This window comes from Sinohyriopsis cumingii, chromosome 11 (genome assembly GCF_028554795.1).
Source record: "Sinohyriopsis cumingii isolate HCF-2022 chromosome 11, ASM2855479v2, whole genome shotgun sequence".
Lineage (NCBI taxonomy): Eukaryota > Metazoa > Mollusca > Bivalvia > Unionida > Unionidae > Sinohyriopsis > Sinohyriopsis cumingii.
The window spans coordinates 40,741,392-40,757,512 of record NC_142971.1 but is presented as its reverse complement, the minus strand read 5'-3'; the positions used below and the strand labels follow the sequence as shown (position 1 = coordinate 40,757,512).

At 34.7% G+C, this 16,121-nt stretch overlaps 1 protein-coding gene across 2 annotated transcripts in view; it reads left to right on the top strand.

Annotated features, from left to right (window-relative positions):
• LOC149787988 (germinal-center associated nuclear protein-like) overlaps window positions 1–14,947 on the top strand; it is a 157,204-nt gene extending 142,257 nt beyond the window's left edge. For both annotated transcript variants that reach the window (XM_089974266.1, XM_089974265.1), the window contains 3 exons: window positions 1,449–1,626; window positions 6,873–6,969; window positions 12,385–14,947. In XM_089974266.1, the coding sequence (XP_089830392.1) occupies window positions 1,449–1,626; window positions 6,873–6,969; window positions 12,385–12,890 (781 nt within the window). In that variant the 3' untranslated portion in view covers window positions 12,891–14,947. The remainder of the gene's footprint in view (window positions 1–1,448; window positions 1,627–6,872; window positions 6,970–12,384) is intronic.
• Window positions 14,948–16,121: the final 1,174 nt, after the last annotated feature.

The window sequence follows — 16,121 nt, the reverse complement described above, 5'->3', positions numbered from 1 at the left end:
TATAGAACAGATGCTGTATTCCATGGCATTAGTTGAAGGGTTTATATCCCCCTAGATAATTAGTATCTTTCATTATAAGTAAAGGTGATGAGCCAAACTATATTAATAAAGTGCAATACAAAGAGGACACATACGTTTTGCAGTTAAAAACTTAAATAGCATCCAATTGTATCAGAATGCATTGTTGTACAAATTAAGTAATAGTCTGAAAGCAAGTCATTTGATTTTGTTTAATTTTTATAAAGGCTTGCAAGCAGCAGAGAAATGAAATGTCACCTCTCTCTCTCTCCTTCCCTCCCTCCCTCCCCAGAGAGATTGACGTATAGGCAGATAGGTAGCAGAGATGCTGAAACTATTGTATTTGATGAACATATCCTGCAGATCAGAGGTTTTTACAGGCATATCTTTTGACAAACATGACATTATTCATAGGATAACTTGACTATCATTACATCAGATTGTCTTTGATTTGTTTATCTATTAAATTGTCAAACATACACCTTAACAAAGGAAATTAAAGGTATCTAGTATAAATAGATTGTTTCATTTATGTGGGACAGTCAATAAAGATGTTGCTGACTAAGCTTAATTCAGAGGTGACTAGGTCTTCTTTACATATTCATTGTCAGACATTAAACAGATGTGTCACTGACCAAGATTGTTTGATCAGTATGTTTTCTCCAGTTGTCTAAACACTCCATAGCACAAGACAGAGGTGATGTCAATGCCTGTCTCCTGGAATTAACAAGAAACCTAAAATTGAATGATGCACCAAAAATCTGAACTATACATCAGCCCCTACACCATGTTTCTTGTATATTGTATCTTGTGTGCTGGTACCTTTAGAATGAGAGAATACTAGCTTCAACAATTAGCAGTTATTATCATCCTCCCTGTGGGACGTGATCAAATAAAACTTCACTGTTCGACTTCAGCACAATGTCCATCAGTGTTAAATATTTTGAAGCTAGTCAATCTACTTGTTGTCAGTTAATAATTACTTTCTAAAGACACAAGAGTGGAACAAAATACTCTTGGCTGAAATTATATAGTATAGTTATTTTTAAGAACAAAAATGATTTTTATAAATAATTTGCTTTTAGGAATACTTAGCCTGTCCCAGCATGTAACTACCATGTTTTAATCAAAAGTATGACAGGGAACAAGTCGAAGGAAACCAGTGAACTGTGGAAGCTTAATTCTTGTACTAATTGAGCAGCTAATCTGGAACTATTAACATGATATAAATATTGTCTTTTTTGTCACAACATGTTACATGTCCTTTGAACAGTTTTATATTAAATTTACAAATATATATGGCTGCCACATCCATTTTCAGGAAAAATTTCATCCAAGAGCTTAAAAAAATGTTTTGGATTCCTAGTAGGATTATAGTCAGTTAAATCCATAGATGGACAGGTAGATAAAGAGAAAATGCTTTTATTCAGAATCAAGAGATTGTTGAAGAGAGTGGAGGAGGACTTTCTGGACACCTGTTACCTGCTGGAAGGTGAGAACAGGTGTGAACCCACATGTGCCAATGTCCCCTGGGTAGATATAATTGCTGCATGTATAGACTACAGACTGGTGACTTTAGATGCAAAGGATCCAAACTATACCAAGGAGGTATGATGATCTAATATTCCTTTGTAATGTATTAGGAAAACAGTTGCATAAAACTGTACATAATCTTGGACCTGGTATTAAGAAATTGACTATTTTACTTCCATAAGAGATGGCAAACATTCAAAAATTTAGTCCTGTTTTGATTTTACATTTTTTAATAGAAAGCTTACACTATGTATCATGATATATATATAAGCTCTCACTGACATTTGCTCTGAACTAACTGGCATTTGCTATATTTACAGTTGATATGTACAATGATGTCACTCTTCATTTGTGGGTTACCAGTTTTTGTGGAATTCATTGTTGCTACAAATCACAAATTGAAAGGTTCAACAAATAATGATCCAGCAGTGAGAATTATTGAAGCCTATTATGCAATCTAACATATTTACATGCTTTTAAGCCAATTACATACTGCTGAGTCTCAAGTCTGCCATTGCATAATGTGATAGCAGATCTAGACCTATGGAGTTTGTTTTATAACTAGAACAAACAACACAGACTCTGATCTGCTAGTGCATAATGTGATGGCAGATCAGGTCTATGTTGTTTGCAGTTGGACTTGACTTATAAGTGTGTATATATGGCAAGTACTGCTACAAAAAAAATAATAACTGAATTTTCAATATACCCATATTGTTGTATATTAATGTTTATGGAATTACCTTAATTTGTTTATGCCACTATGATTGATATATACATGTATTTTGTAACATATACAAAACTGATCCAATTAGTTTACATATTTATTTCTGAATGTTTGAAGGAAAATATAGTATGTTAGTTGTTAAGAGTATCATAGAGCCATGAACACTACTTACTGTACTGTTCCATTTACTATGATGTTGTCAGTAAGTCATTCTTACCTAAGTGTGCCATAGAGCCATGAACACTACTTACTATACTGTTCCTGTTACTGTGATGGCATCAGTAAGTCATTCTTACCTGTGTCATAGAGCCATGAACACTACTTACTATACTGTTCCTTTTATTGTGATGTCATCAGTAAGTAATTCTTACCTGTGTCATAGAGCCATGAACACTACTTACTATACTGTTCCTGTTACTGTGATGTCATCAGTAAGTCATTCTTACCTGTGCCATAGAGCCATGAACACTACTTACTATACTGTTCCTTTTATTGTGTTGTCATCAGTAAGTAATTCTTACCTGTGTCATTGAGCCATGAGCACTACTTACTATACTGTTCCTGTTACTGTGATGGCATCAGTAAGTCATTCTTACCTGTGTCATAGAGCCATGAACACTACTTACTATACTGTTCCTTTTACTGTGATGTCATCGGTAAGCCATTCTTACCTGTGTCATAGAGCCATGAACACTACTTACTATACTGTTCCTTTTAGTTTGATGTCATCAGTAAGTCATTCTTACCTATGTGTGTCATAGAGCCTTGAACACTACTTACTATACTGTTCCTTTTATTGTGATGTCATCAGTAAGTCATTCTTACCTGTGTCATAGAGCCATGAACACTACTTACTATACTGTTCCATTTACTATGATGTCATCAGTAAGTCATTCTTACCTGTGTCATAGAGTCATGAACACTACTTACTATACTGTTCCTTTTATTGTGATGTCATCAGTAAGTCATTCTTACCTGTGTCATAGAGCCATGAACACTACTTACTATACCGTTTTTTTATTGTGATGTCATCAGTAAGTCATTCTTACCTGTGCCATAGAGCCATGAACACTACTTACTATACTGTTCCATTTACTATGATGTCATCAGTAAGTCATTCTTACCTAAGTGTGTCATAGAGCCTTGAACACTACTTACTATACTGTTCTTTTTATTGTGATGTCATCAGTAAGTCATTCTTACCTGTGCCATAGAGCCATGAACACTACTTACTATACTGTTCCATTTACTATGATGTCATCAGTAAGTCATTCTTACCTAAATGTGCCATAGAGCCATGAACACTACTTACTATACTGTTCCTTTTATTGTGATGTCATCAGTTAGTCATTCTTACCTGTGCCATAGAGCCATGAACACTACTTACTATACTGTTCCTTTTTTGTGATGTCATCAGTAAGTCATTCTTACCTAAGTGTGTCATAGAGCCTTGAACACTACTTACTATACTGTTCCTTTTATTGTGATGTCATCAGTAAGTCATTCTTACCTGTGCCATAGAGCCATGAACACTACTTACTATACTGTTCCTTTTATTGTGTTGTCATCAGTAAGTCATTCTTACCTGTGTCATAGAGCCATGAACACTACTTACTATACTGTTCCGGTTACTGTGATGGCATCAGTAAGTCATTCTTACCTGTGTCATAGAGCCATGAACACTACTTACTATAATGTTCCTTTTACTGTGATGTCATCAGTAAGCCATTCTTACCTGTGTCATAGAGCCATGAACACTACTTACTATACTGTTCCTTTTAGTTTGATGTCATCAGTAAGTCATTCTTACCTATGTGTGTCATAGAGCCTTGAACACTACTTACTATACTGTTCCTTTTATTGTGATGTCATCAGTAAGTCATTCTTACCTGTGTCATAGAGCCATGAACACTACTTACTATACTGTTCCATTTACTATGATGTCATCAGTAAGTCATTCTTACCTGTGTCATAGAGTCATGAACACTATTTACTATACTGTTCCTTTTATTGTGATGTCATCAGTAAGTCATTCTTACCTGTGTCATAGAGCCATGAACACTACTTACTATACCGTTTTTTTATTGTGATGTCATCAGTAAGTCATTCTTACCTGTGCCATAGAGCCATGAACACTACTTACTATACTGTTCCATTTACTATGATGTCATCAGTAAGTCATTCTTACCTAAGTGTGTCATAGAGCCTTGAACACTACTTACTATACTGTTCTTTTTATTGTGATGTCATCAGTAAGTCATTCTTACCTGTGCCATAGAGCCATGAACACTACTTACTATACTGTTCCATTTACTATGATGTCATCAGTAAGTCATTCTTACCTAAATGTGCCATAGAGCCATGAACACTACTTACTATACTGTTCCTTTTATTGTGATGTCATCAGTTAGTTATTCTTACCTGTGCCATAGAGCCATGAACACTACTTACTATACTGTTCCTTTTTTGTGATGTCATCAGTAAGTCATTCTTACCTAAGTGTGTCATAGAGCCTTGAACACTACTTACTATACTGTTCCTTTTATTGTGATGTCATCAGTAAGTCATTCTTACCTGTGCCATAGAGCCATGAACACTACTTACTATACTGTTCCTTTTATTGTGTTGTCATCAGTAAGTCATTCTTACCTGTGTCATAGAGCCATGAACACTACTTACTATACTGTTCCGGTTACTGTGATGGCATCAGTAAGTCATTCTTACCTGTGTCATAGAGCCATGAACACTACTTACTATAATGTTCCTTTTACTGTGATGTCATCAGTAAGCCATTCTTACCTGTGTCATAGAGCCATGAACACTACTTACTATACTGTTCCTTTTACTGTGATGTCATCAGTAAGTCATTCTTACCTATGTGTGTCATAGAGCCTTGAACACTACTTACTATACTGTTCCTTTTATTGTGATGTCATCAGTAAGTCATTCTTACCTGTGCCATAGAGCCATGAACACTACTTACTATACTGTTCCTTTCATTGTGATGTCATCAGTAAGTCATTCTTACCTGTGTCATAGAGCCATGAACACTACTTACTATACTGTTCCTGTTACTGTGATGGCATCAGTAAGCCATTCTTACCTGTGTCATAGAGCCATGAACACTACTTACTGTACTGTTCCTTTTATTGTGATGTCATCAGTAAGCCATTCTAACCTGTGTCATAGAGCCATGAACACTGTACTGTTCCTTTAACTGTGATGTCATCAGTAAACCATTCTTACCTGTGTCATAGAGCCTTAAACACTACTTACTGTACTGATCCTTTTATTGTGATGTCATCAGTAAGCAATTCTTACCTGTGTCATAGAACCTTAAACACTACTTACTGTACTGATCCTTTTATTTTGATATCATCAGTAAGTCATTCTTACCTAAGTGTGTCATAAAGTCATGAACACTACTTCCTGTACAGTTCATTTTGATTTCTCATCAGTAAGTCATTCTTACCTAAGTGTGTCATAAAGTCAGGAACACTACTTCCTGTACTGTTCCTTTTACTGTGATGTCATCAGTATGATGTCATTTATCTAAGTGTGTCATAGAGTCATGAACACTACTTCCTGTACAGTTCATTTTGATTTCTCATCAGTAAGTCATTCTTACCTTAGTGTGGGTTGGAGATATGAACACTACTTACTGAACTGTTCATTTTATTGTGATGTCATCAATATGATGTCAGTTATCTAGGGACCCCCGAGTGGTCTGAAGTGCTCATCATTATGGATCACTGCCATTTCACCTCTGTCTGTGTGAGTTCAAGTCTCGGATTCAGACATTGTGGGTATGTGAGAAAGCTTGCCAGCTCACTGTACTATTCCTTTTACTGTGATGTCATCAGTATGATGTCATTTATCTAAGTGTGTCAAAGAGCTGTAAATGTTATTTATTATACTGTTCATTTTGCTGTGATGTCATTTGTCTAAGTGTGTCCATGAGCCATAAACATTTATTATACTGTTGATTTTACTGTGATGTCATCAGTATGATGTCATTTGTCTAAGTGTGTCAAAGAACTGGGTGTAATATGATGTGGATGCAATTTCTGTCTCATATTTAATAATAAAGAAGTTAAAGGCTGATGTAATTTAGTAATCACAGTTACGGTTCTGTGAAAGAACAAAATAAAGTCAGTGAAAAATGTTTGAGACCTTGAAAAATTACTGGTGATTTATGACCTGCCACAGATCGGCTGTTAAGGCATTCATTTGCAGAAAACCAGTGTGATTTTGAAAATTCTGTCATACTGAAGACCTTCATTCACCATTATTTAGTGTGTAACTGATAAAAGCCTGTGATTTTCAACCCATGCAGATTTGATGCATTTTTAAATACTCATTCAGACATTATTTTATGAACATTCAGTAACAGGGTACAGAATACTTTTTCCCACTGTAGTGTTAATTACTTAAAGATGGAATTTCAAATTAGAGAAGTGCCAACAATTGCTCTTACCTATCAATTTTTAAGTGATTTTTAATTGTTTCGACTCTTAGCTATGTTGCATAAATATTTTTAAAAAGTTAAATGCTTCAACATTTCGTGAGCAATCCTCCTTAATTTCTGTGACAGGATGTACAGCTGAGAATTGCCTATGACCCTGAGGAGTTGAAGAGATTTGAAGCTCCTGAGAGTTGGCAGAGAATGGAAACAGAGAAAGATCTTGAGGGTAAGCAACATCACTAGGTCACTAGATATGGACAAATCCCCAGAAATGAACAACAGTACCTCCTGAAATAAGATAGCAATGCCTTCTGAAATGAGATAACAATGCCTACTGAAATGAGATAACAATGCCTACTAAAATGAGATAACAATGCTTACTGAGTTAAGATAGCAATGCCTACTGAATTGAGATAACTTTGCCTTCTGAAATGAGATAACAATGCTTACTGAAATAAGATAACAATGCTTACTGAATTAAGATAACAATGCTGACTGAAATGAGATAACAATGCCTACTAAAAGGATATAACAATGCCTACTGAATTGAGATAACAATGCTTACTGAAATAAGATAACAATGCTGACTGAAATGAGATAACAATGCCTACTAAAAGGATATAACAATGCCTACTGAAATGAGATAACAATGCTGACAGAAATGAGATAACAGTGCCTACCAAAAGGAGATAACAATGCTGTCTGATTAGCATTATTTTCAGCTTGCATCTTTAAATTCTTGGAGAATTATGTACTACCTGGTCTGACAGCATTGTCTGCATTTGTCAAAGCATATACATTTATACTGCCTTACTCCATCTCAACCATTGTTTCTTCCTAGATCAATGGCAGCAATTTAGAGCGGGTTTCATTTCGCATATCCCCTGGGATGGGATTAATTTTGTACATTTTTGTTAAGTTTTTGCATCCATTAAACTCAAAATTTGTGCACCCTGAATGCATAGTTATACCTGGAATCCTGAACCATATTGAAGAGATGCATCTTAACAGATAACAAACCTCATCCTCTCTGTCTTTAACTGATGGGGTCCAAAAACAGTGAATACAGTTTAAGTGAGGGTGTAAGTTACCAAGGGACCACTGCTAATTTTAAGAAGGATATATTATTCAGGCCATTGAAAAGATAAAGGGGTGGGGGACTGTGAAATGGTTTATTCAGGCCATCAACAATGAAAAGCTGTAGGGGTGGGGGACTGTTAAATGGTTTATTCAGGCCATCAACAATGAAAAGCTGTAGGGGTGGGGGATTTAAATGGTTTATTCAGGCCATCAGCAATGAAAAGATGTAGGGGTGGGGGACTGTTAAATGGTTTATTCAGGCCATCAACATTGAAAAGCTGTAGGGGTGGGGGACTGTTAAATGGTTTATTCAGGCCATCAACAATGAAAAGCTGTAGGGGTGGGGGACTGTTAAATGGTTTATTCAGACCATCAACAATGAAAAGATGTAGGGGTGGGGGGCTATTAAATGGTTTAATACTCATTTTATATTACCTTGGGAATAATTGTAAGTAAAATACTTTTTCTAATGATCTTGTTCGTTTTTCTGTAAAATTACCTTTATTTTCAAGATAACCAGCCTTTGAAATATCCTTAGAAATATCATTAAAACATTATGTCAAGAGGTTTCAAGACACAGCATGTGTACCTCCAAAAACATTGTGTATTATGTCACTGCTTTTTGCATGTGAATTTGGATATCTTTGAATTCTGTTGTTGATTCATGACAAATCGAAACTTCCTTTGCTTAAAATGCAGGGGACATTTTATTTGTGCAATAACAATTGTCACTTGAAACTCATTTTTTGAAAAATATTATTCTATTGGTAGATTATTGTTGCCACAATTTCATTGCAAGTAGTAGTGAAATTTCTTCTGCTCGTGGAGCAAACCTGTGCCATTCTGGGAATTTTAAGTTAACAACTAACCTTGGAGGGGCCCCGAGTGGCCGAATGGTCTAAAGCGCTCACCGTTACGGATCACTACCATCTCACCTGTGTCTGCGTGAGTTCGAGTCTCAGCCTCGGCTAACGTTGGTACGTGAGAAAGCCTGCCAGTAGCTTATCGTGGGTCAGTGGTTCTTCCCGGGGTTTTCCAGGGTTCTTCCTCCACCAGTTATACTGGCTGCCATGTATAGCCTATCTTGTGCTGAAAAATGGCGTTAAACCCTACAACAACAACAACAACAACAACTTTGGAACTTGCTGCTACATAATAAATTGTGTCTGTGAAACAAATCTTTCCATGCACTGATTACTCCTTTCGTTTGATTCACTAGCTATTGTTGAGCATATATGTAGGATAAACCACTAATTAATGTTAGAGCATATATGTAGGTTAAACCACTAATTAATGTTAGAGACTACATGATATTGTATATAACTGTGTGCAACTGGTCAGTTGAAATGTGTTGATCTGACACAGTATCATGACCATTAGTTCTTACACAGGTTGGATTTACATGTCTTTTAGGTTTTTTATTAATTTGTTCCACTCAGTTCATTTGATTTGATCCTGAAGACGTAATTAATTTTGTAATTCAGAGTGGATCTAATTTTTGATATATTGTAACATTACAACAAACACTTCTGCAAACTGGAGATTAAAACATTCTGCACTTCATTAGGTTCTCAGAAATACAAGAGGGTATATAGCATTTATGACATTTACACTGTAACTGAATAAAAAATGCAACTAAAATAGGAATTTCACTTGCCTAAACATTTAATTGGCGTATATTTGTTAAACTGTTGCCAACAGTAGACATGCTGACAATTTTGGATTAAAATATCATTGAATATTGTTATTTATGCGCTGAAAGTTATTTTATATAGAAAACTGAACAAAATGTTTGAATTCATGTTCAAAAGATAGGGTTGAAATTTGTTTGGTATTTTCAAGAAGAAGAAAATGGGATTTGTGCCTGGCCCTGTGTTATAAGACCCATATTTCATGATTCACTGACTTGAATTAAATTTTGTGTTTTAAGTTTATTTCTAAAGCTTTGTTCATGCTAATTCATTAAAAGTAGATTATATGCATCTTGAATAGTTTACACTCATACAACTAAAAGAAGGTCATTGTGACAAGTTTTTGCACTCAGTCCATGACAACTGGAATTTTGGCCTGCTTTCCTACCTATATTCTTGAAACTTTTTATTGGAATGCATCTTAAGTAGAACACTGTTTGCAAAGAGAGGTCTCTGTGACCTATCTTTCATGAGTGACTTTTAGGAAATTATGTTAAAATTTAATTTATTGGGTACAGTTTAGGTACAGACCATGAAGTTTGATGATTGGATACAATTTATTTGCAATATAAATCGAACACAAAGTTTCATGAAACTATCGTAGGCATGTTTTATTTAGGCGGTTGTTGATTTTGGAAAGGATGGGAATTTCCTCTTTCAGAAAATTGAGAAATTTTGCATTTGACTTTATTTTATGTCGATGTAGGAGTGTATTTCAAAACATGCTGGATAAGAAATTTCATGCCAAGAGACTTTCCTACTTATCAGTCTTTTATTAATGTAGGTTTATATTTATAGAGTTTGGTGGCATATCAGCACAATGTGGTTTTATTATATGCTCATTTTTTTCCCCGATAACTTTACATTGTCAGAATCGTTCAGTATTCCCCGATACTGAACGCACGCGACAATACCCATATAGCATTCACGTGCATAAAGGAACTACTTTCTATTGTAAACAAACAATGGACACAGATGCCAGCACTTGTACACAAATCATGTACACTCGTGTAAGAGGCTCTTTACTTTGTGGTTGTTTAAATTTGTTTCTGAATGAACTAAAACATGTTTCATGGACTGCTAAAAAACTGTTTTGGCACATTCCACGTTGATACAATGTTACGGATTTAGGCTAGCTACGTTATAGAAAAGATGGAAGATAAGGTCCTTACAAATAACATACAAGTGACAAAGCATATACTGTCTTCTTTAGCTGGTGATAAAAATGGCAAAATAAAATATCCTTACAGTTTTACATCCTGAATTTCCTCAAAATGTATTTTCTTAATTCTGCAAATCTGAATTACATGAGCCATGTCATAGGTTTTCAATCTGCATTACACATTTCGAAAGTGTGCTGTAATTTCAATGATAAGTACAATTGCATCCTCCTTACTGCACTCAAAATGAAATGAGTGTTAAATTCCATAGTGTCTTTTTGATAATTGCAATTGAAAGACTTTATATTTTTCCCACATTATGATTTCAAACATTCGATGACAGAAGCAGAAACACATCTCCCATGCCCCTTAAATCCAATATATTTCATGTATAATTTGCACAGATGAATCCAGTCCAAAATCACAAACTTTCGTCGAATTGAAACAAAATCCCAAAATATATTCATTCCAGATCAAATGGAAAAGTTGTTGCAATGCGCATTCATTCACAATATGACTGCAAATTTCAATTTTAACTAGAAACGCCATTTTCTTTTGAAAGTTATGTCGAGTGCGCGACTAAGTTCAAAAAATGTATCTGGGCAGAGTTATGTGCGCATTAATAATGATGTCATTGTGTAATGGCAAATCTGTGCTTGTGTATTTAGTTTGGAATACGGCATTCATTAATTTGCATTGTTTCTTGTAGTGTATTTTGTTTATATAATTAAACGTTTGGTAGAATAAAAAAATGAGCATATAATAAAAAAGTTACTGCATTTGTATGGGAAAATATGAACTCGTTTTGTCAGAAGGATATACTGCACTCCCAAGGTCGTGCAGTATTCCATCCCAAAACTTGTTCATATTTTCCCATACAAATGAAGTAACCTATAAATATAGTACTGAGTAAGCTTAAGTATTGAAAAATAGGCATGCACAACAAACAAAATAGAGGGTAAAATTATTAAAATACAAAGTCTGATTTTTTTATATAAACTGCAGTTTTTTTTTTTAAAAAAGTCCATGACTTTCTCAGCTGGAACATCAGCACAGGATGCATCCAAGGGCAAAAATGGCTGCCTCCATCAGTCACATTTTATGATGTGCTAAAGGTCGCATCGGGCCATTTCTGTGTCCCGAGCCTGCAATTGTAAATGGGGATATGGTCTGATATATGGAACAGAATACCGGAACTCATAAAGATTAGAAAAGTTCCAATGCAGTCCAATGGAGGATCTGTGTAATGTCAGTGTACTGTGAATCATTACATACTAGAAGTCTGTTTAATTTAATCCCACATATCTGAACACATATCAAAAGTTCTTGGCTGCCCCTCTGGCAGTTTGATTAAACTGAATGAAACTGTATTTTAGTGCTGCTAATGTTTGCAAGTTCAGTAAATTCAGCACATTTAGCACAATCAAAAGATTAGCTAATTGCACATGGCTAATATGCATAATTTATTAAACTATATCAGTATCATGTGAATATTAACATTTTTGCTAATTTATTTGTATGCCCATCCATGATGGTGGTTGGGGTATTTTGTGTTATCTTTGTTCATTTGTCTGTCTGTCTGTCACACCTTGATTAAGGCTTGCATTTAGGTCATGTCAGACACTGTGACGAGGCAACACATTTCTAGTTCTCTCTAAATTTACTAAATTTGAACACTCTTGAAAACTGATTAACCTATTTATCATTCAGACTTGGTTACCATGGACACCACAATTCATCAAGCAATAGAAAAGACCCATGAAAACCAGGATGAGGAAGTTGAAGAAGAACTTGCTCAAAGAATCCAGGTTATCTCTACGTATGAACCAGAATGTACACCAGAAGTTCAGAAGACTTCTTCAGAGCTTGTCAGATCTCTCCAGTCGGAAAGGAGGCAATCCGACTTTTTTGAGAACTATTTAAAATGTGCATTGAAAGAAGGAGATTTACAATATATTGATACTGAAAATATAGTTTCAGCTGATTTTCCCAGGTTTGAAACTCCAAGTATTCATTTGAAGAGTTCACCAGTGGTATCGCCTTTTTCTAGTAAAAGGTTCAGTGTGTCAGAACCGATTGATATTACCATGAGCTTCAGTGAACCTTCTCTGCTGGAAAACATTGACTCCCTTGAGAGGGAAATTGACCTGCAAAGACGGGCTAGTGATGTATTTGAGCAAAGACTTCATGCTCTACTTCATGAAAATGTCACATAAAAGATCCCAATTATTCTGACAGGAATGTATAAAATTATCTTCAGCGTTCTTATTTCTGACTGGAAAAGAAGGTCAAATGACTTATTTGAGTACATGTATTTTTATTTGTGTAAGTTTTAGTGAGATTTTTTTATATCGGAGAATTTGATACCCTGCAAAGAATTAACTAGTGAAGATTATTCACCAGCATATATATTAGCATATATATTAGCACAAGATCTGTTCTTCATGAAAATGTTATCTGAAATATGCCCTCAACATGCTTAAATGTGAATTGATTATTGCCATAAATAATTCATACTGTCTTTAAGCCATCACAAACAGTACATAAAAGTATTTGGCCTCAAACCAGGGGTAGTAATAGCCATTTCTATAAGTATTTTGCCTCAGGTTAAGGGGAGTAATCACCATTTCTTAAAGTATTTGCCATCAAGTCAGGGGAAGTAATTGCCATGTCTTAAAGTATTTGGCCTCAAACCAGGGGTAGTAATAGCCATTTGTTTAAGTATTTGGCCTCAAGTCAGGGGGAGTAATAGTCATTTGTTAAAGCAATCTGCCAAAAACTGTTGTTTAACAAATAATTTTTGCTAAAAATTAATATTATAGATTTCTAACCAAGACACAAATCCTCAAGTTTTATTTCCAATGTTATAGTATGTAAAAGAATCAATATAATTTATCATAAATTGTTGGAAAAGGTATTTGTCTTACAAATGTGCACACTCCTTTCCTTTTCTTTTTTTTTTTTGTTGTTGCTGAAATGTTCATATTTATAATAGTATTTTAAGTAACATCAACAAAACAAGAAAACACAACTCAGTTTCTACTGTCCATTTAAAGTATAGAAGACTTATTTCCCCTTGATACCTTTTTCTGTCTTCCCCAGTTTACTTCTTGAATTGTAACAGTACCAAGGTCGGGAGCCTTGGGATCATCATGTATATAATCATTTGACACAAAATAAAGGTATTCAGTTTTTATTAATTAATCATGTGCTTGAGTTTTACCTATTTTGTCATAAATACAGATTGCTTTCATAATCTATTTATAGAATTTTCTAGACTCTTCTAATGAACTGAAAAGATAGGGATAAAAAAGAAATAGAAGGGGAAACTGGATGTGGACATGTACATGTGTGTACAAGGAGCACAGAAACTCCATATATATGAAGATTCACGTATGACAAAATTTTGTCCAGACTTGATCATAGCATTAATTACTTACACAAAATACATGGAAAATGTCATATATCACGTAAAGTAAAAAGTAAAAATGACCTTGTTAAATAAAAATTGATATTTGTTTTCTTTACTTATACAAAAAGATTTTGTGAACATTAATTTATTTGATCAATTCTTTGTATAATAACCATTTGCTATCAAAGTTTTCACAGTCACAGTTTCTGTATGCAATGTATATTCAACACTGGAATTATGATTAAGTAGCTGTTTACAATATGGCAGATTAGAACAGTCTTTGCAATATCTACATATGTACTCACTTACAAGTCCAATCCAGCTGTAAACAACAAAGATCCAGATCTGCTGTGGCATAATACACCTGCAGATCAGGGTCTATTCTGTTTGTTCTACTGATTACTCCTAACAAACTTCATAGCCAGGGTCTGCCAGTGCATTATGTGATGGCAGATCTGGGTCTGTACAATTTACAGTTGGACTCATCTTACAAGCAAATTTATACAGTATGTATATAGATATATAATTTTGCTATTTGAAAAACCTAATCACATCATCAGCTGAGTTTCCTCTTTGATTCCAAATATTAAAGTCGTTGGTGTGACTGCACTAACTTCTTTTCCATCATATCATGTCAGTACAAACTGCCTGTAAGATGTGACAGTTCCAGAAGAGATGAATATTGTTTCAGCGTGTAGCACACAGAAACCCATTGAGACTTTTGGTTGTCATTTTCTGAATGACTATTGTTTGTTTGGTCATATCAGCTTGCCATTTTGCAACCTGTGTTGTGAATCACAACTCTTTCTTTTATTTGTCATTCTCATTGAGATTGTAAATTTAATAAAAAAGAGAAAACAAGTTTGTATACAGTTTCTTGTACAACTGTTGCTTTCCTTTCCCAGCAGCAAACATGTTCACCGTTTGTGGTATTTCTTTTCTTGAATCAAACAATTTAACTTTTTCCTGTGCAAATTTGTTTGCATTATGCACATAAGGCTATCTTTGAATTCCAGCCAATTCATAAGTATACAGATCAGTCTTTAAAACCATTCCATAACTATACAGATCAGTCTTTAAAACCAATCCATAACTGTATAGATCAGTCTTTAAAACCAATCCATAACTGTACAGATCAGTCTTTAAAACCAATCCATAACTGTACAGATCAGTCTTTAAAACCAATCCAATACTGTATAGATCAGTCTTTAAAACCAATCCATAACTGTACAGATCAGTCTTTAAAACCATTCCATAACTGTATAGATCAGTCTTTAAAACCAATCCATAACTGTACAGATCAGTCTTTAAAACCAATCCATAACTGTACAGATCAGTCTTTAAAACCAATCCATAACTGTACAGATCAGTCTTTAAAACCATTCCATAACTGTACATATCAATCTAAAACCATTCCTAACTGTATAGATAAGTCTTTAAAACCATTACATAACTGTACAGATGAGTCTTTAAAACCATTACATAACTGTACAGCTCAGTCATTAAAACAATTCCATAACTGTACAGATTGGTCTTTAAATTTCAGCCAGTCAACAATTTTACAAATCAGTCTTTAAATTCAAACCAGTCCATAACAGTACAGATCAGTCTTTAAATTCTAGCCAATCCATAAGTATATGGATCAGTCCAGCATCTTAATTTGTTAATAATAGCGAGTCTTCTTTGACTTAGTGACTTACCAGTGATTCATGACTGAGTTTATTGCCAGTTTACATGTTGTGAAGTGAGTGGAGATGCATGATTCCTTTTAGGTAATTGTATGTTAACAATAATTAGTCTTCTGGGGCCCACCAGTGACTCATGACTGAGTTCATTGCCAGTTTCAATAGTGTGAAAAGAGTGAAGATGTATGATTTGATTTATGAAACTGTATGTTAAAAACAGTTTTCTGGAGCCTACCAGTGACTTGAATGACTTGAGTTCATTTCAGTTTCCGTGGTGTGAAGAGAGTAAAGGACATATGGTTCCACATAGTTAGTTGTATGGTAACTAGAAGGGGATACTGGTAACCTTT